Genomic DNA, 20,988 nt, shown 5'->3' with positions numbered 1-20,988 from the left:
TGTTTGATGAACACATGATTGAATGACCTAATAGACTATGTACATTTCTGACATGTTACAGGACTCCACGTTCATGTGGCTAGCATTTCATTGAACAGTAACGTTAAAAGCTTAAAGGTAAATGCAATATTTTCCTGCAGATTTTTACCTGTGGATTACTCTGTGATCTCCACGAGCAAAAGCGAAACAATGATCAAGCTTCACCAGTGTAAAGACAGAAATGCACATGTCCTGGGGGTCTTTGAGTTGCAGACCCGACACTGAGGCTTAGAGTGGGTTTGTGGGCAACTGAGACCCTGTGCGGGCCCCTCAAAAGGAGTGCCTGGGTCCCCAGAGCCCCCCACCCCACTCAGACACAATCTCCATTGGTTTTCACAGCCACATGCTGTGGGGACGCTGGTCCTGGTGCTGGTGTCCCAGGCAGTGGGGCCCAGTGTGTGGCTGGGACCCCTTGCTCCTCAGTACCCCCCAACCCTCCCCCACAGGTGAAATATCCCTCCTGATTCTTCATTGCCACACCTTGGGGGGCGGGACCTGCTCATTCCACTTCTCTACCTCCCCTACCATTCTCTCTACTTGACTTTTTTTTATTTCCATGATTACAGGAGTCCTCTTCAGTTAGCCTACGGTCGTTCTCCATAATATTTATTCTATAATTTAGCTGTTGTTCTGATGTGGCGGGGGGTGGGGTGGAGGTGAGCACAATGTTTACCTACTCTTCCATCTTTACCTGAAGTCCCATGAAACCATTTCATAGGGGAAATGTTATCCAGGGTCACTTGAGTACCAGATCACTAAATTTTAAAAACCCTTTCATCACTATAGCTGCATTTAAATGTTTCTTTAAAGACTTCAAGTGCCAGTGATATTTATATTATTTAATTATAAAGTATCAGCTTGCATAAGTTGTTTGCACTAAAGTCATCTCTATTTATTAGAGTAATTTGTGTCTTTCTTTTTGATTTTCCCAAAGGAAAGTCCTTCAATATTTTCAAATTCTTGCATCTGCAATCAAGACCTTACGGCTACACTCGGGCATAATACTCCACGCACAGAAGGCATTTCATAAATACCTGTTGAGGGGAGCTAGCAAATGATCAGTCTTCACATTAGAACTATAAAGATACACAGTAATACAGAATTACTTCCATTCTGTCTTGACTGAATACTTAACATAGATGATACGTTCCTAGTAAAAAAAAAAGTACACTTTATTCTACATTTGGAAAATTATACTGTAATATTTAAGATTGCGAAATATATAAATATTACAAAAGCAAACAGTTATACTCTTCTATTCACCATTTGACTTAAAAGACTACACAGCCATACATATTCCACCTCACCAGCAACATCAGAACTGAGTAATACTTGCAAACATTGTTTTGATATTTACACTTTATGTTACAAATGATGTAGGGACAGTATTATTTTGCAGGTTTTTACATTTTACATAAATGGCGTACTGCATGTATTACTCTACAACAAGCCTTTGGCACTCAGTTGTTTGAGAACTCATTCACGTTGAGGTACAAGGTCTACTCATTGAGACCCAGTGCTGTTAAGCAGTTCATTTAAATATAGGCAAATCATGCTTCCCCAGTGGGGGGGTCCTTCCATCCCTGGGACAAGAGTCCTCAATAATCCACACCCTTGTCAGCAATGGAAATGTTCAGTTTAAAAAACACTTTGCTGAGCTCATGCGTAGAAAATGTTACAGTTTTGATTACTGATAACCCATAAAATTGCAAATGTTTTCACATGGTTATTTTCCATTTGAGTTGCTACTTCTCGCCTCTTGAGAATTACCTGTCCACCAGTCTTCTTTTCAATTAATCTCATTTAAAAGTTCTCTTTCTCATGTGGATACTCTGAAGACAGATCTCCGGGTCCTATGGTAAACTGTATTCTTAATCCTTTGAGAGGCCTCCAGGCTATTTTCTATCGTGAACACACCAAGCACTGTGTGAAGGATTTTCTCCACAGTCTCTCCAATGCTTGCCATTCCTTGTCTTACTTGACAATAACCTTTCTAACAGGTGGGAAGTAGTATCTCATTGTGCTTTTGATCTGCATTTCAAATGTAACTAGTGCTGTTGAGCATTTTTTAATATATATTTTTATATATGGTGCCCATCTGTGTGTCTTCTTTGGAAAATTGTCTATTAGCTCCTCTGGCCATTTTTAAATGAGATTATTTTTTGTTAAGTTGTATGAGTTCTTTACATAATTTGGATACGATCCCCTTATGGGAGGCACATTTGCAAACATCTTTTCCCAGGTGACCTTTGGCAGCTTCTTTTGCTGTGCAGAAAACTTCTCATGTTGATGTAATCTAATTCATCTGTTTTTCTTTTACTTCTCTTGTCTTTGGGGTCAAGTTCACAAAAATCCCTCTGAGACCAAGGCTCATAAGTTTAGGGCTTATGTTTTCTCTACTGTTTCACATCTTAGATTCTAGTTGTCAATCCATATTCAGCAAATTTTTGCATGCAGTGTCAGATAATATAGTTAGCTTAGCTCGAGGCTTATTGATTTTGTTGATCTCTTCAAATCATTGGAGTTTGGTTTTGTTAATTTCTCTATTAATTTTCTCATTTCAGTTTCATTTATATCTGCTTTAAAAATATTATTTTTCCTCTTTTTGCTTTGGATATAACATTTCTTTACTTCTAGTTCCCTAAAGTAGACATTTAGATGGCTGACTTTAGATCTTTCTTATTTTCTACTATATGAATTTAATGTTATGCATTTCCCTCTAAGCATTGCAAACTTTCATTGCATTGCAAATTTCATAGGTTGTAGATTCGTCTTCACGTAAAAATATTTTTAAATTTCTCTGGAGAAGCCGATTTTGACTCATGCATTATTTAAAAGTGTCTTGTTTAATTGTTTCATCTTCATATACAGGGTGGGCATCTGTACTTGTGCATTCTCTTCTTTTCCCCTTGGAGCCCCTGGCTTGTTGATCAGAGTCGTTTTATGTTCCCACTCTGATCATTCTCGCGTCCCTCCACATCTGAGTTTGGATCTTATGTTTACTTTGTCTCTTTAAACTGTACTTTTGGTCTTTTTTGCATGCTTTTATTTTTTTTTAAGCTGAACATGATGTGCTGGGTAAAAGGGACCCCAGGAAAATGGGCTGTTAGTGACATTATGTTCCAGCAGAGGGTAAGGTCTATAGTCAAACCATCACATCCGTCTTCTAATGAATGTGTGGCAGGATGGCTGGGGTGAGGTATCATTATATATATATATATATATATATATATATATATATATATATATGTTATAGATATAAACATTTTAAAGGATATACATATATCGTTTAGTAAGAGTTGACTGGTATTAGGCAAAAAATCTATTTTTTTTCTCCCTTGCTTTTAATTGATAGTCTAGCTACAAACAGATTATTCTAGGTTTGGTTGGTTACTTTCCTTCTGCAGTTCAAAGGCAATAATTCACGATATTCCATCGGGGCTTGAGAAATCTAATACCACAATTTCTTAAAAATTCAGGTCTATAAAAGATTTGGCTTTTTCTCTCTGGCTGTTTCTCGAATCTACTCTTGGTCTTTGGGGATCAGCAGAATCATAATATCTTGCCTACATATGTATTATTTTTTTCTCCAAGTCTGCTCAGAATTGCAAAGAATCACGTCATTCCTCAACTTTGGAAAATCCTTTACCGTTATCACTTACCATCTCATTTTTCATTATTTGTCTATATTCATTATCTCTATTTGCTACTTCTATAAATCTGTCTCAATATATCCCCATGCCCTTAACCTCCTTTTAATGTTTTTAACTTACATTTTAAATGCACTTATGTACATATCTCTCTCAGGGAAATTACTAGTACAAGTGTTTTTCTAAGATTAATAATATTACCATGTGTCAGGGAGTAAATGAAATGCTTGACCTTGACTTACTAAATGTATATCTAATGTAGAATCTATAATATGAACTGCCTGAATGAGAGTAATAAAAATGAATTCATCAGTACAAAACTTATAATATAAAATGAAAAATATTTAGAGAAGAATCTTTCTGGGAGCAAAGAAAAAACATAAGTGGTGAAGCTCAATGTGTCGTAAAAATATGACAGGAGTTAGTCACGATGACTCATGCTTACAGACTTCAGTGCCCTAAAGGAACACACTCTTTATATAACAGGAAATACTCATCTACATAATAAGCAGCATAAAGTGTGGTGTTCCCCCATCCAATTACTGAATGGTAGGAAGGCTTATTATATAAAATGTTTTAAGCTGGCTCGGTTATTCATAATCCTAACAAAAATGCATATTGATAGTTCTCTTGTAGTTAATTCATAAAAGCCATGATGAATGTTATAAAAGGGTCACAAATCAGAGCCAAAGAATAAGAGAAGTCTTCGTGGTTACTAATAAATGGCTCTGTGAACGCTTGGCCACCCTTGCAGGTAATGATGTCACAAAATGATGAAAGCATAGCTAAGTAGCCAACAAAGTGTGTGTGCTTGGCAGAAGTATGGATCATTGCATCACTCCTGGCTCAGAGCCCCTGGAAGAGGAAGATGGCTCTTAAAGGAAAACGAAAAATCCTAAGGCGGCAAGTTTCAGTGGATGACCGTTTTCTTAAAGCTACAGTCTATCAACACTTGAAGTCTTCGAACAGGTGGAGAAAACACTCGGTAACAGACAGGGATGGTGTAGCTACACAGCCATGCTGACTGACACGGAGGATACACACCCAACCTTCCACTTCTTCTTTGCGGTCTGCGTTTATGAATTTAACTCAGGCTTTTTGATAGTTACAGTGGATTTTCTGAGTAGGTAGATCAGAGGTCCTGTATTTCAATAAAGCTACTAGCCCAACTAGCTAGGAAATGATCTAAAAAAGAGCAAGGGAAGCAGAAGGGAGAGATTTGGAAGCCTGTGTACCAAAAAAAATACAGATTGAATAACCCCATGATCTAAAATTTTATATCATGACAGAACTATTGATAGTGAGGGGAAGCAGATCTGTGGTTTCCTGGGACCAAGGGTGGAGGGGAAGCGGTGACGGCCAACGTGAGAGTGTTTGGGGAAAGGGGAACATTCTATGTCCTGGTGAGGATGGTGGTCACACAGATGACACGTTTGCCCAAACTCATCAATCTGTACATTTTAAACAGGTGCATTTTATTGTATGCAAATCACACTTCAGGAAAGTTGATTTATAAAGTAGTTTTATAAGATGTTAACATGGGTTAAATTGGGTAAAGGGTACAAGAAATCTCTTTTGTATTATTTCTTACAAGTGGATATTAATTTGCAATTATCTCAAAATAACACTTGCATAAATTTAAAAATCCAGGTACACATAACAGTGATGTGTTATCCCCCCAAATTAATCTAATCATATACAATGATTTAATCATTCCTATCAAGTGATTCGTGCAAGTTCAATACCATGTAATCCTGAATTCTACTTTGAAATGTTCAACCCTGCTTGAAAGTTATTAAATAGTATCTAGTCTTCTGGGATTTGTTTTGCTCTAAATTAATCCTAAAATGGAATCGGTAAGTTAATTATCCACTGCTTCAGTCATTTCTGAGAAAGGAATGTAACAAATACCCTATAATTATTCCCTATTAATGAAACATGCCATTGTTATTTATGATGCGCATTACACATCAACACCAAGGCCTCAAAGAAAATACTAGAAAAAAGTATGTGTGGCTTGAAGTCCATCTCAGGATCAGAGAGGTCTTTGCTAATAGAATTTTAATGGATTTTTTGGGTTATTTGTTAGTTTTTAAATTGTATGACTGACGGAAGTAATAGGATTTACCACTGGGACTACAAGACAAACAGTTGGCCTTAGGACTCCTAGAGTAATTCACTCTATGTTCTAGTCACTAGGGTAAGTTTCACTCTATTACTAAGTTTTGCTTTTGAAGGTTCATAAGCTCAAATGTCTCTGAAGGCCAGGTAGTTAACATAAATGAGGTCACGCAGATATGAGGCTATGGATGGTGGAACATATGGTACCAACCTGAATAGTGATACTGCTCTAAAGAGAGTAATTGGTACCCTGAGTGAGCTCATAGTTGCGATGGGAGGTCATGGACACAGGGTCACACTATTTCCTGATTAAGAGAAGCCACAGATTGAGAGAGAGAGAGATGAAAATTCTTCTTGAAAATTAACAAAAAACTTTAAAACCAGTTTGTGACATCAACTTTACCAACAACGAAAGAAATCCTCACACAGAAAATTCCCTAGAATGGCTATGTCTATGAACTTGCTCCTGAAGTCCTCATTCTCCTGCTTTCCCCCAACTTCATTCATTTTCACTTCGGCTAAACACACTTTCTCACAGGAAGGACAATTGCCGAGAACTGGCATACTCTCAAGGCTTACGTTTTCGTCTGTTTGCCAAATGGCTGTAATGTAATTCACAAAAGCCCTGTTTATTGAGTAATATTATTAATGGCTGGCATAATACTGTGAAATTGAAGACATTCTTTTTTGGATTATGTCCAGATCTTTAAAAAGAACATTGGTTCCAATAGGAAATGAATGGCTTATCTTAAAACATTCTTTTAAAGAGAAGGACAATGTAAAAAGCACTTGAATAAGGATATTTTCAAATGCGTGTAAGACAACTTTTTTCAGATACATGAAGTCCCCCATTTATTAAAATACTTGAATGATAAGTGAAGGCCGTGTTTATGAATGTTTTATAAAATCATTTTTCATTTTCAGCACCTTGTTGAAAATATAGGACTGAGAAATCATTTGACTTAACAGTCTATTGACTTTTTCCCTTCAGCTGCATTTGCTAAATTTTGCTAAAGTGGAAGATATTTGTTGCTTTTATATTTATGGCTAAATTCATAAATTATCAAAATAGGTCAAACAGACAAAATAACAAAAAAGTCAACTTTGTCTTTTCAAGACACTTAATATCTAAATAAGGAGCATTAAAATGTATGCTCCGCCTAAATTAGAGTTAATTATTTCACTAGTTTATCATCTAACAGTCACCACCTGAGACCGGGCCTGAAAATCCCAATATGATTTCTGAAGCCAATCATGAGCTTTGATTCATTTCATGGCTCTATTTTTAAGGGGAAGCATGAAATCATCCAAGAATCATAAAATATTAATCACTTAAATCTGAGCAATTAAAGAGAAAGAAAAGAGAAAAATGGGAGGAGGCACCAAGAGGCAGAGAAAGGGTGAGTGGGAGCTGGGGCTGGGTGACCACTAACTAGTCAAAATAAAACAAGAGAAACTAAGAAAACAACATTGTCGTCAAACTATTTGCTTGTTTTAGATGCACTTTTAATCATAGCTAACATTCAATATTATACTAGTTTCAGGGGTACAACCTAGTACTGAGACATATAACTTATAAAGTGACCACCCCAATAAGTGTCAGACTCCCATACACAGTTGCCACAGAGTTAGTGGCTGTATTCCTTCTGCTGTATGTTATTTCCTCTGCCTATTTTCCTAACTGGGAATTGGTACTTTTTAATCCCTTCTTTTCACCCATTCCTCCCAATCCCCTCTCTCATCTGGTAACCATCAATCCATGCTCTCCGTACCCAGGGGTTTGTTTTAGTTTGTTCGTTCAGTTATTTTAGTTTATTCCCAATATTAGAGAAACCATACAATATTGTCTGTTGGACTTATATCCCTTAACCTAAGGGCCTCTAGGTCCATGCATGCTGTCACAATGGCAAGACCGGACTCTTTTATGGCTGAGTAATATCCATTATACAAATGTGTTGCTGCTTGATCATTCATCTACTAAAGGCCACTCGGTTGCTTCCATACTTTGGCTACTATAAGTTATGCCACACAGCACCTAGGGGTTCCTGTGTCTTTTCAAAATTGGGTTTTATGTGTCTTCAGATTAATAGATTAAAATTGCTGAGTTATGCAGTAGTTCTAGTTTTACGCTTTTGAGAAACCTCCCACTGCTTCCCGTAATTGTTATACTATTTACAATCTCACCAACACTGCATGAGGGTCCCCTTTTCTCCGATTTTTTGCCAATACTTTTGTTTTTGATTTATGGATAACAGCCATTCTCACAGGTGTGAGGTAATGTCTCATTGTGGTTTTATTTGTAAAGTGACCTTAACTCCTTACCTGTTAATGTCATACCAGCATTTTCTATCAGCCCATCACTCATTACACAGCGGTCATGTCAGTCCTTACACCACACAGAATTAAATATTTACATAACAGAATATGCCAATAATTTCCTTCATGGCTCCTGTTATTTCTTTGTTCTATTTGTATTCCATATGTTTTGCTTATACAAGGTCCCAGCTTTGGGTTTGGAAATATTGTTCTAAGCCTTATTTTAATCGATTTCATCGTTGCTACACTTACATTGTTAAACCACTTGGGTTTCTGCACATGCCGTGAGGCAAGGATCTGCCTACATTCCCCCCAAAGTGGCAGCCTATTGCCTCGAACCACTTATTGAAGACACCTTAGTGTTTATTTTCATTACAGGTTGACCGCTATTTTGCTGCCGCACTCTCTCATATCAGCTGCCGATACATAAAGATGCAGTGGAACCTCCACCTCGGCTATAAAACTCCGCCTGACCATCAGAGACAAATTCCTAGTGGAACCCCTAAGGCATTTCACCCTAGATTTTCCAATTAATTACTTAAAACTCCTTACATCAACAATGAATTAAATTTGATTCATGCAAATACACAAAGATCTGTCTGCATCTAGAGACTTTTTTATATAGAAAACTTTACATAAATATCCTTTAGATGTAAGAATCAGACCATTTCGGGGGCCATCTTGCCAAACACCTTAAAATACTAGTTTTATAAACTATGATAATACTGAGGAAACAAAGGGAAACAAAACTCTGGGATTGGTTTTAACAGTTATTGCTCTGAGTTTCTTTTTTCAATGTTCAACATCCTTGACGGCTTTTATTTTTCTATCCATTTTTCCTGAACTCATTGATGTTTTAGGGTCTTATCAATTCATTTTTATTGACACCCAGAAGTTAGACCAAAAGTAACTTTAAAGACTTCACAGCCACCATTTTCACCACCCCTCCCCCCTTTCCGAGACCCCCCGACGTGTGAAGCAGGGGACTTACGTGAAGGCCCTCGGTGAAGCTGTCCCGAGAGCAGAGGCAGCGGTAGGGCGGGCTGGCGGTGTCGCAGTGGGCGGCGTGGCCGTGGCACTGACACCTGCAAACGTGAGCACCTGTCAGACAGCTCCTCGGACATGGCAGCTCAACTGCGAATACAGGTAAGGACCCGTGGACCTATCCACTCTGTGAGCTCACCCAGGGAGGTGAGGACGTTGACACAAAAATCAGTGTCTCTCTTAATCACACGGCTCCTCATTGGGAATTTTAAATTATTCCTAAAGTACCGACGGCAGTGTCGTCCATATGTAAACCACATGAGTGGTGAAGGTAGTTTTCTAGTTTACCTGGGTTGTTTACACCTGTACCGACCGTGCGGCAAATTTGCCAAGAGAGCAGACATTTGATAAAACTATTCAAAACTTACAGTTTAAGATAATAAAGTTTAGAATAAACCACAGGTTGAAGCTAACAAACTTGAATGATTTTGGTTTTTTCCCCCCGAATTAGATGGAGATTATTAGATTATATTATTAATAATAGTCTAATCTAGTATTAGATTGTTATTAGTATCATTTTTGCACCCTGCTAATACTGAACAAATGAGGCTTATAGATTGGTACTCTGGTCTGGTTTAAAGGATGTACTTTCTCTGCAGGACACATCAGTCTTCCAGCAAAACCTGATTCTAAGTGCAGCCCGCATGGGTACCACTTCCACGCTGGAGAGGATGCTGCCTGAAGGGTCTCCCGCTATCCATTTATTAAATATTGCAGGCCTACTTTTCCACTATAATCAGATGTTCATTAATTACTCAAAGTATATTAGATTGTTCCTTTAAAGGAAAACAAATACTCTTTATAAAACTGTGAACTCAGGGAGACCACGTCCAGTACTTACAGCCCAGGTGGTAGGTATCACCATTGTAACTACAACTCAAGTTCCTTCTCTTTGATTTCAAGAAAACTGGACAATTACATTCCAGAACAAGTCGATCAAGATATTTGAGAAATTAATTTTTCTAAGTCACTTATTTTTGTAAGTTCGATCCACGTTATCATAACTTCTAAACCCAACAGCTTTATGAATTGATTCTATGATGTGAACTTCTAAGACAGAAAAGACTCACAAATCTCCTTCCAACATCTTAGAGTAGGAAATCATTTCAATACCCGAAGCTTGGAATCTGCTTTGCTCCAAAACCTTAGCTACTACAGGGTTCAATAAGTATGATGAGAACCTTGAAAACAAAATTCGTAGTGGAAAGCACAGTATCATCGGGCTCCTACCTCCCAGTGATGGTGATTTCACTGACCGCATAGTATCGATGTCTGAGGCTTGCAGGGGGCTGGGTCGTATGGTACTGTCCACGGAAATGAAGCCTTATTTGTGTGGCTTTCACGAACTCCTGAAGAGATGGGGTATTATAGAAATCACTGTATCCAGGACGGGGATTTGGTCCAGGCATTAGGATACTAAACGTGATGTTACCATGGGAGTATGGAGTAAAACTGTTGATGAAAGAAATTTGAAATCCTTAGAGGCTATTTTTGACAAAACAAACCAGAACACTACATTTATAATAGTTTACATCTGTCATTCTGAAAAAAAAACAGTCCATATATTTCATACACAAACAATATACGATCATCACAGAAAAAATACAGTGAAATATTTCCTTGAGGACATAATAAAATTCCATTGATGTAGGTAACATGCTAAGCAATCTGCAAGTCACATTATAAAGCCCAGATGAGACTAGAAGCAAGAGATACTCTAAAGTCCTTGCAGGAACTTTAAACATAATTTAAAACTCAATTTAGGGAGAAACCTGCCTTAAGAGAGTTGGTGGTGAAGGGAAGTCTCTAGCAGCCGGGTGAGTTAGTTTACCTGTGGGTTACTACTATCCCATAGCCAATTAAAATTAACTCCTAAATGCCTTCAGAGGTAATTGTTCCAGAAACATTCCTACTTGGGAAGCTGAAGACAGTTGACAGAATCCGACTTTTCCAAATCTCCATCGTTTGCCATTCCAAAAACACTGCAGTTTCTAGCGAAGTACTGCCAGTCTTCCCAGTCTTGGCTGTCATCTTTCTTCCTCTGAATCCTCATCGCTGTTGGAAGGGGACTGAAGAACTGAATGATGATATAGAACACCTGAAAAGAAATAAGTTATTCTTGTCATTGAAGTTTTAAGTTTGACCTGTCAGTATAAATCCAACCATGGGACTGTGGGACTCAAATATGTACTAGATATACAGAAATGCTATAGTCCTATAGCAAAATCAACATAGTTTATCATTACATAGCTGTGTCTATTATTGAATATTTTACAAATTAAAGTGGAAATTAATATTAAGTTTGATATATAAAGACATGAAAACAGAACATTACTTCCATGAAATAATTATTATATGTTCCTCTTAAGTAGTTATTTAAAATAAGTACCTGTTTTTGTCAATTTGTTATTTAATATTACAAGGGATGTTTCACATATAATTTTGATACAAATCTCTAAGAAAATGGGCCCTGAATACTTTCTTTTTGGATATTTTTATTTCACATATTATAATATACTACTTTAGTGAGGTAATTTTCAATGGCCTAATTCAGTTTTTACTTTGCAGTAGGTTGAATTATGCCCCCAAATAGACTTCTAAGTCCTGGTACCTATGAATGTGACCTCATTTGGAAATAGTCTTTGAAGATGTAATTAAGAGTCTCAACATGAGATCCTTCTAGATACAGAATGGTCCTCACAAGAGAAAAAGGAAGAATCGACACAGACAAGGAAGGTGTCCTTGGACTATGGAGGTGGAGCCTGGAGTGAAGCTGCCATTAACCAGGGGCCACCAGAAGCTGGGAGAGGCAGGAAGTCCTCTCCCTCCGGCCTGGGGTGCGAGCGGGGCCACCCCTGCCAACACCCTGGATTGCATCCTGCTGATTTTCAGAGCTGAGCGAGAACATACTTCTGCTGTTTGAAACCATCGTATGTGGGATCCTTTGTTCCAATACCCACAGGAAATGAATGCACAAAGATTCAAAATGTCTCAAGTTACCTGATACTGTCCATTTTCCAAATCTATGGACACGGTCACGCCTTCATCAAGCTGGGAGATGTTGGTAAACACACGTGACACCCACGAAGTAGCGACATCGTTGTCATTGACAAAAGAAAGGGGGTGGGCGTCAGGACTCAGCCGTAACACCCTGTCGCTGGTGGTGTCCTCCACCCCGTTAGGAATGCAGTACCGCAGCTGCAAAGGATGCACCCGGGGGTGGCCGCCGGGACACCGGCAGTGTGGCTGCACGTGCAGTCGGGGCAGGTCTCCGGAGAACACGGCCAGGATCTCTCTGCAGGTGTCAAGAGGCCGACGGTAAGGACAAGGGGCTCCGCAGTGGTAGAAGTTCCATGCATTGTCACGGATGAATACTGCTATTTCAGTGTGTTCATGAATGTCGCTTTAGCTTTCATAATTTTTTTTTTACACAGAACATAAAACCAAATTCATTCCTGGCCCCACAAACATGCATACCTGTTCTCATAAAATAAAACATACTCATTTTATAAAAAAAATCAAATTCTTCAGTTTTTGCATTTTTATATCAAGAAGCGTGCACAATCCCTTCTCTGATTAGCAAGATATTTAAATAATGGAATGTTTTATGGTGACAATTTATAGTAAAAAGAAAGGTGATGTTCACTCAGGTTGTTAAACTGACCACTGGGAGGGCACGGTGCTATATTGAAAATAACGAGTTATAGCCCTAGCTAGTGTGGCTCGGTGGATTGAGTGCTGACCTGCCAGTCAAAGAATGGCTGGTTAAATTTTTAGTCGGGGCACATGCCTGGGTTGTGGGTCAGGCCCCCAGTAGGGCCTGCATGAGAGGCAACCACGCATTGATGTTTTTCTTCCTCTTTGTCTCCCTCCCTCTCTCTGAAATAAATTAGAAAAGAAAAGAACGAGTTATGGATGGGGACTCCAGTGCACCCACAGGAAGTGAGAAACAAGGATGAGTCTATCTGCTGCTGTTCTCGGTGAAGGGCCCGAGGCCAGGCCCATTTGTCAGTGGTTTCCTGTGACTCATGGGCACAGACACTGGCCCCCGAAAACGCTTCAGTGGCTGAGATCAGACGGCAGAGCTGCCGCAGTCAGAGGAGAGTGCCAATTCCAGGCAGACATATTCCATTTTTCCATTAAGAGCAATGTACCCGCTCTCAATCAGAATTAGTCGTTCTATTTATGGGCATTCTTCCACATAACAACGCCTTTCCAGACATTTCAGGTAGGCCAACACTGGTCACCCAGGTCTAACTAGAGACTCCTTCTCTCAGACCCCCAGTGGGGGAATGCCAGAGTCAGGCAGCTAGTCGATTTACTAAATCACACGAAGTAACACCGTCTATAAATTTCATTGGTATTTTCCAATGGGATCAGGCTTTAAATGGGGCCAGAAGTGACTATTCAGTGAAATCTTTGCTCCCCACGATGAACTATATCCCCCCCCAGAGCCCTGCAACACCGCTGTCCAGAATTTATACGAAGATAACTACAAAGGTGTGAGGCTGTTGGCAGTAAACCTCCCCAATCATGTTGTCCAGCATTATGGCACCCTTTAGTCAGGCATCTCTTGATTATATAAACCAATAAAAAAGTTTATATGGCTAATGTACATACTACTGAGCATAACACCTCAGAGCAATGCTTCTCAAATATATAAGAGCTTGTTCTGCCATCTGGACACTCACCAGACTAATCTACACCCTCCTTAAAGAAATAAAAATAAACATTCCTCTCTTTTTGCCTTTAATAGAAGTAAATAAGATCAACTCACTCATATAATAACATACTCATATCATCAAATAATTCAGAAAAGAAACTTGAGAATACAGTAAGCAGAATGTCACTGGAATCTTTTCTGAATGGAAAGGAAATCTATTGGCCTTTAAAAATTCCTAAGAAAGTCCCCACCATTCTTAAGATGAGGAAATACTTCATTAAAGCTAGTCCAGTCTAAATAATTATCTGTTCACGGGGAAAAGAAATATATAACAATACTTCAAGTTATTCATTTTGTGTCTCTAATTCTAATATACCAATTTCTTTAGACTTTCACATACATCAAAATAATTAATCCTTTTCATTTTTCTACATTGCTCTAGTACTTATAAATTCAACAAAGCAATTTTAAAAGGTAGAGATATAGCAGTTTCTTAAGTATCAGACACTACTTCACATACAATATTTAAACAAATGCACCCCAGATCCAAAAAACAACTTCTTCAAAAACAGGGTTTTCATAGAAGAAATCCTTTGTAAAGAATTTGAACAATGTCCTATTATGAGGAGTTACCACTAGCAAACAGCACCCACAGACTAAGCCAAAGCAACCCTGGAAGCATTAATTAGGCGATGTTTGCCAAATGCTGTAGAGATGAAAAATGCTATCATCTCCGTGCTAGTCTTATTTAAGTAAACGCACCATCTATCCTTACATTTCTTGAGCTTTACAATACCGCATCTGCTTACCTGTTTGTAAGTGCCACTTGGTATAACCGAAAATCTTGCATTCTTCCAACAAACTGCTCTAAGCCTGCAAAAAGACATACATGTGTATAATTCGAGAAGTCTCAGATTACCGAGTGACGGTGGACAAATACTCAAGCAGCATTCCTTTAGAGCAATAAAACATTTAATCATGTACATATCACAGCCTATTCAACTTCTTAGAGACCAATGTGTATATTCTGCTACTTCCACATGAGTAACATTAATATTCATTCATACTTATCTCCACAGACATTGTAAGGCTTATGTCAAACTCGTAAGCCAGTACCTACTGACCCAACTTGTAATCTCTCTCCAGAAGTCCCTTCCTCAAGTCAGACTTGTCTCTAGTTTATAAATTTATAAATCTATCATCTTGTCAGCCCTAAATTAATTGCCACCTGTTTCCATTGCAGTTTCCAGAGCATTTTCATTGCTGAGAGGAAGACTCCTCACTCTCCCACCCATGAGTTTGAATCATTAACATGTCAAAGGCCTCCCGGTATAGACTCAAAATCCCATCACCTTCTAACCAGTCTTCTCAGACAAGCCAGGTTCCAAGCCCAATCTGCATTAAATTAGGTGACCTTTCAAGGGGTAGGTAGCTATCAACCTTAAACCACAGTACCAGTTTATTAATTCATTTAGCAAATATTTATTCAGGGTTTACTAGCAAATCAGTCCAAGAGACCAGGAATGGAAAAATGTAAGACAACTACCACTTCGATGTGTTGTTGGTACGTTGTCAAGAGAAAAACTTGAAAACGGTAATATTCTAGCCAGAGTTTGGATCACGGGGACCTAAGATGAGAGGTGGTGTCATAGAGAATGCTAATTCCGTAACTCAGTGGGGTTTTCCAAAAATTAAATTTACAGCCATGACCAATTCACCAAATGAGTGCTTCTTCAAAATTTGATTGTTGTTTAACTATTCCGTGGTTGATTTTGTCTTAGTGATAGAGAACGTCTGATTGCTCCTGGCTGTAGCTCCTTGTAGAACCATGGAGAAAAACTGGGGCAGTGTGAGGAGGCGTCTGATGGATAAAAGATGCAGCGTCAACTCAGTGCTCGGAAGAGTCTGATGCTGCTCTCAGGAGCAGGAGGAGGCAGACAAGCCAGGAAGGGCGAGGCATAGGGGCCTAAAAAGAGTGTGTCTGTGTGTGCTCATGTGTATATACATTTGCATTATATTTTTATGTTAATAGTAAAGAATATATATAAGAAAGTAACTAAGAACACTACACATAGGAATATTCCTTCATGAGTATACATGTTTTTAAATGCGGTGTAAATATATGGGTGGGTCCCACCTTTCCACCCCGGGCCTCAGTCTTCCACACCCCTCACCCCTGAGCCTAGGGGAGGGGCCCCTCTAGCCCCTTCTTCTGACTTTCCTGTGGACACAGACCCTTCACATTTTCTGCCAGAAATAGGCAACTCAAGCAAGTGCAAACTAATTATTGCCTAAAGCAGTGTCATGAAGACAAAACAAAAAAAGTTCTATTCAAACTGTAGAAGTGTTTAGATCTCCAACACAAATTGTCTTAAAATATATACTTAGCTCAATACCTAAAGACTGGCCATCCAGGCAAGTTGGTGAATTGACCTGGACCTGAGATCGAAAGCTAAGCAATGTAGGCAGTGGGGAAGGTGAGGATGTGCCTTTCTCGGAGATAGGAGAAAAGGCAGGAAGATCAGATGTGAATATGGGGAAGTTGCCCGGTACTTTTGTGCTTTTGCTGGGAAAGTAGGGAGGGCAAACAGAGGAGAAATCACTCCTCATGGTGCGGTTGTTTTTCTAGGGTAAGAGGAGATGTTGTCTACCGAGAGTGAAGCCGGATCTGCCTCTTGTTCATTACTGGTTCCTCACCTACCCCCACCCTCACTCAGCCCTTCCCTTCTGCCACCCTCCCTACCCCCGCCCCCGGCTCCACAGACTGAATTTGTAATGCCCCACACCTCCCAAGCACTCTGAGCCCTAAGACTTTCTACATGATTTCGCCTGCTTCAAATGTTCCTGGTCCACCTCAGCTCTTAACCTCTCGGCTTCGAAATGTGCCCTGTGGGAAACTTTCTTTGGCCCAAAAGGACCCTATAAGCTTCTACAGCTCGATGCACTTTTTGTTCTGCCCCATGAACATTTATTTTCATCTGCTTATTAAACATAAAAGTACATTAAATAAACTTCTTTGGCAAGACTCACAAAGTAGTAATAGGTCTTATTTGCTGTTCTGTCTTTAACTCATAGTCAAGTTCCTGGCACATGGTAAATTGTTCAAAAACACTTTATTATGAAAGGAAAAGGAAGGTGGGAAGCAGGCAGGAACAAAGGTATTTGGATCTGTAATAAGGAGCGAGGGCTACTATTGAAGCTGAGTGAGGAGGTTACTCAGGGGAGAATTACAGGGATCCTCAAGAAGCAGTCTGAGGGCCATCTAATGTCAGAGTGTCACTCTGTATGGGTACAAGTTTACAAGCTAAGTCCCCAAACATGCTGACAACCCAACAGAGAGATTAAATGATTACAGGTATCGAGGGTGAGGGTGTTCGGGCAGGACGCATCAAACAACGAGAACAGGAAGGTAAGATTCCAGTACAAGGAGAGACGTAACACACCACCCTACCTGAGTGGACAAGAAAGTGAAACCAGGTGAGGGGCGAAAGACCAGGAGAAAAAAGAGGAGTCAGGTATTGGCCCCCTGAGAAGTCAGAGAAGAGTCGGATAGAAGGAAGAAAGTGAGATGCATTAAACAGTTATAGCAGAGACATTAGTTCTGGCTGGGGACATGCCGAAGCTGAGCAGTGCTGGTCCTGCCTTGGGCAACATCGACTGACGGAACATCAGGAAGGCGCTCCCCACAATCAAAGCATGTTTTTCCATCAAGAAATACCCACTGGATTAAAATGACACTATTATAGGTTGAGCTGTGATGAAGTCTTATCCCCTAGGACCTGTGAACATGATCTTATTTGGAAATAGGTGTAATCAAGTTAAGGTGATATCATTAGGGCGGGTCCCACTGAAACATGAAGGGTGTCCTTGTATGAAAAAGAAATCCCTACCAGAGGGCACAGTCACACACTGAGCAGGACACGGGACAAGAGAAGCAGAGAGTAGAGTGAGGCGGCTACAAGCCAAGGAACACAGAGGACTGACGGCCACCACCCGAAGTTAATTAGAGGCAAAGAAGGAATCTTTCCTTCAGGTTTCAGAGAGAACAAGGCCCTACTGACACCCTGATTTCCAGAACTGGGAGACAATAAATTTTGGGTACAAGCCCCACACTGTGTAGCACCTTGTAACTGAGGTCCAGGAAACTAATATAGTCATCATTTCCTACTTCTCTTAACATAAAAAAGGTACCTAAATTTCATAATATGAATTATCCAATTTTTCTCAGTGTATAAGTTGTCTAAAATGTTTTATATAGATCCTCCAAACATGTTTTATCTCAAAGCACCAGAAAGCACAGATCGTAACACATAAACGATAATCCCAGGAGTTTGAAAGACCTTCTATAACTGAAAGGTAGCAAACATGGGGAACAATGTGAGCTTGTCAAAGCCTGAAGCATGGCTTTAAATCGCCAGGGTGGCTTCATTGTTTAATGCATTCGTTAATTTAACAAATATTTATTGGGGGCAGATTTTGTGTGCTAGGTACTTCCATAAGTTCCAGAGATGTACCAGTTAAGAAAACGGGCACAAAAAAACTCAACAAATGAATCAAAAAAAAAAAACCACTTGTTTTTATGGAGCTTGCATTCGTGCAGCCAGATGAACATAATCAATGCATACTTTATATAGTATGTTGGAACGCAATACATACTATAAGAATGGAGAATTTAGAGACCTTTGGACGGTGTGGCTGATTCTAACTTGAGGGGTATGCTTAAGAGAAGCCCCATGGGGAATGCGGTGCCAGTGGTGGAGAGGGAATGAGCTGTGAATGTATCTGGAGTGAAATACTCAGTGATACCAGCTGGGCTGTAATAGCCCCCCAAGGGCAAGTTGATGGTGGTCAAACCAGGGTGTCCAAATGCAGGTGTGGACTTTAATGCTCATCCATTAGAACTAACTTCCTATATTTTACTAATACTTTAAGGGAAACGCAGCTGTGGAGGAGTGATGAAGTCTACATTACCATCTACAAAAGGAAGGCACTGGGTTTGATGACCTTTCAAACCATTTCAGTTTTAAATTTTAGAATGTGAACATAGCACCTCCATCTTCTACCACAGAATGTACATCTGAAGAAATGACCAAAGAAAGTTAGAAAAAATTCTCTCAAGACACAGAGTTAGTGTAAGTCATCCATTCTGAACAAGAGGATTTTGATTTGGGGGGATAATATTAAAGTATTTCCAGGACAAAGTCATAAGAGTAAATTTACTCATTCCTTTGCTAGTTGCCAATTTTTTAACAACAGATATTCATCGGAATAAACATTTCATAAGGAGATTACTCTTTGGAAAAATCTTCATATGGCAATGACAGGTCTAAATTATATAAATTGACAAAGGAAATAGACATGACTCATACCAGAAAGACCTCATCGTTGTCTAGAGAGAAAATTGATAGGTAATGACTGGAAAGAAACAGTACATCCACATTATAGCTGGGAGCATGACAAAATAAGTTAAATGGGAAAACCGTTGGATAAATTTAACAAACTTTTAGCTAGAATGACCAGGAAAAGAGGAAAGACTCAATTACTAAAATCAGGAAACAAAAGAATAAATATTACAATTGACCTCATAGACATGAAAACATTATAAGGCAATCCTAAAAATGACTGTAACCTTGAAAAAAATGGTCAAATTCTTAGAAAGACACAAACTCCTGAAAATGACTCAAGGAGAAATTGACAATCTTGGTACAGTTATAATAAGTAAAGATATGAAATAGTAATATAAAATTCTTCCACAAAGAAAATTCCAGGACCAGATGCCTTTATTGGTGAATTCTTTTAAACATTTCAGAAAGGAATAGCAACTACCCTTCACACGCTCTTCCAAAAAACAGGAAAGCAGAAAACACCTCCCAACCCTTTCTATGATGTCATCTTACCCTGATACTAAAACCAACAAAGACATCACAAATAAAGTAACAGATCAATATGTCTTATAAATATAGATGCAAAAATATTCAACATAATACATACTAATAATCTGAACACAACAGCATAAATAAAGGACTATATACCATAAGGAAGGGGATTTATCCCACAAGGCAAGTTCAACATGTGAAAATCAAATAATGCACAGCATTGATAGAACGAAGGATGAAAAACCAAATGCTTATCTCCAAAGATACAAAAACACATTTGGCATCTTCAACACTCTTTCATGATAAAAAAAAAAAACACTCAACAAACAATGAAAGAAGGGAGCTTTTTTATTTGTTGAAGGTTGTTCATAAAAATCAACAGCTAACATCATACTTAATGGTGGAAAGACCAAATGCCCCCCTCTGCAATCAGGAGCAAGACACCCCGCTCACTCTGCCCCTTCTACGCAACACGGTCTGGAGGTACAAGCCAGGGCAACGAAGCATGCAAAAGAAACACTTTCCAAATTGAAAAGAAGAGCCGTAAAACTAATGTGTACATGGAGAAACTTAAAACTTAGCATTGGGACCGATAAATAAAGTATGCTTTTATTCATAAAAATGGGATGTTAATGTTGCAGTGAAAATATCTTTGAAAAGCAGTGATGAAGACATTTTCACAAAAGCTCAAGGAGTTTGTTTCCCACCAAGTGAACTATAAGCGAAAGAAGGGGGACTTCTTCAGGCCCAGGGAAAATAACCCAGAGTGGAACGAAAAGTTTCAGGGAACAATAAAAGAATATCAGAAAGGGCTAATCTCTAAAGAGAGCAAGAAATTATTTTGCAGGTTTTAGCTGCACAAAATACAGCTGTCTTAAATATCTAGTTATTACCTCTCTAATTGAACATTTTTCCCCCTCGCTGTAAGAACATTTTTATTTTGAGTAAAAAATATTAAATATAAACCATGGCCATTATTTTACAATACTTGTTTCATAAAGTCAATAAACTTATTATCTAAATTAACAATATGAACATTTATGTTTAGGATAGCAAATTTTACTGAATACCCAAGATAAACCAAGTATACTTTCTTTATAAGTTCTACAATTACCTTGAAAGCTGTATTACTTATAAAAGATTTTACACTTAAAAAAAAAACAAATTAGAAAATTAGATTGGGAAGTTGAATTCTTTACCGAAGTCACTTGCCTTTTAAGAAGCGGAGCTGGGATTCACACTCAAACCTATCTGGTTATAAATCGCTGGCCTTGCTCCT

General features: G+C 38.9%; 1 protein-coding gene across 1 annotated transcript in view; it reads right to left on the bottom strand.

The window, feature by feature from the left end:
* The window catches only part of USH2A (usherin), a 530,092-nt gene that overhangs the window by 462,603 nt on the left and 46,501 nt on the right, over window positions 1-20,988 (bottom strand). Inside the window, exons 5-9 of the mRNA XM_037069500.1 lie at window positions 14,643-14,706; window positions 12,171-12,465; window positions 11,084-11,268; window positions 10,401-10,622; window positions 9,118-9,211 (exon numbers count right to left, since the gene is read on the bottom strand). Of these exons, the coding sequence (XP_036925395.1) occupies window positions 9,118-9,211; window positions 10,401-10,622; window positions 11,084-11,268; window positions 12,171-12,465; window positions 14,643-14,706 (860 nt within the window). The remainder of the gene's footprint in view (window positions 1-9,117; window positions 9,212-10,400; window positions 10,623-11,083; window positions 11,269-12,170; window positions 12,466-14,642; window positions 14,707-20,988) is intronic.

The sequence above is a fragment of the Sturnira hondurensis genome, unplaced genomic scaffold (genome assembly GCF_014824575.4).
Source record: "Sturnira hondurensis isolate 20B ecotype Veracruz unplaced genomic scaffold, ASM1482457v3 Scaffold0018525, whole genome shotgun sequence".
Lineage (NCBI taxonomy): Eukaryota > Metazoa > Chordata > Mammalia > Chiroptera > Phyllostomidae > Sturnira > Sturnira hondurensis.
This window is presented reverse-complemented; position numbering and strand designations above follow the sequence as displayed.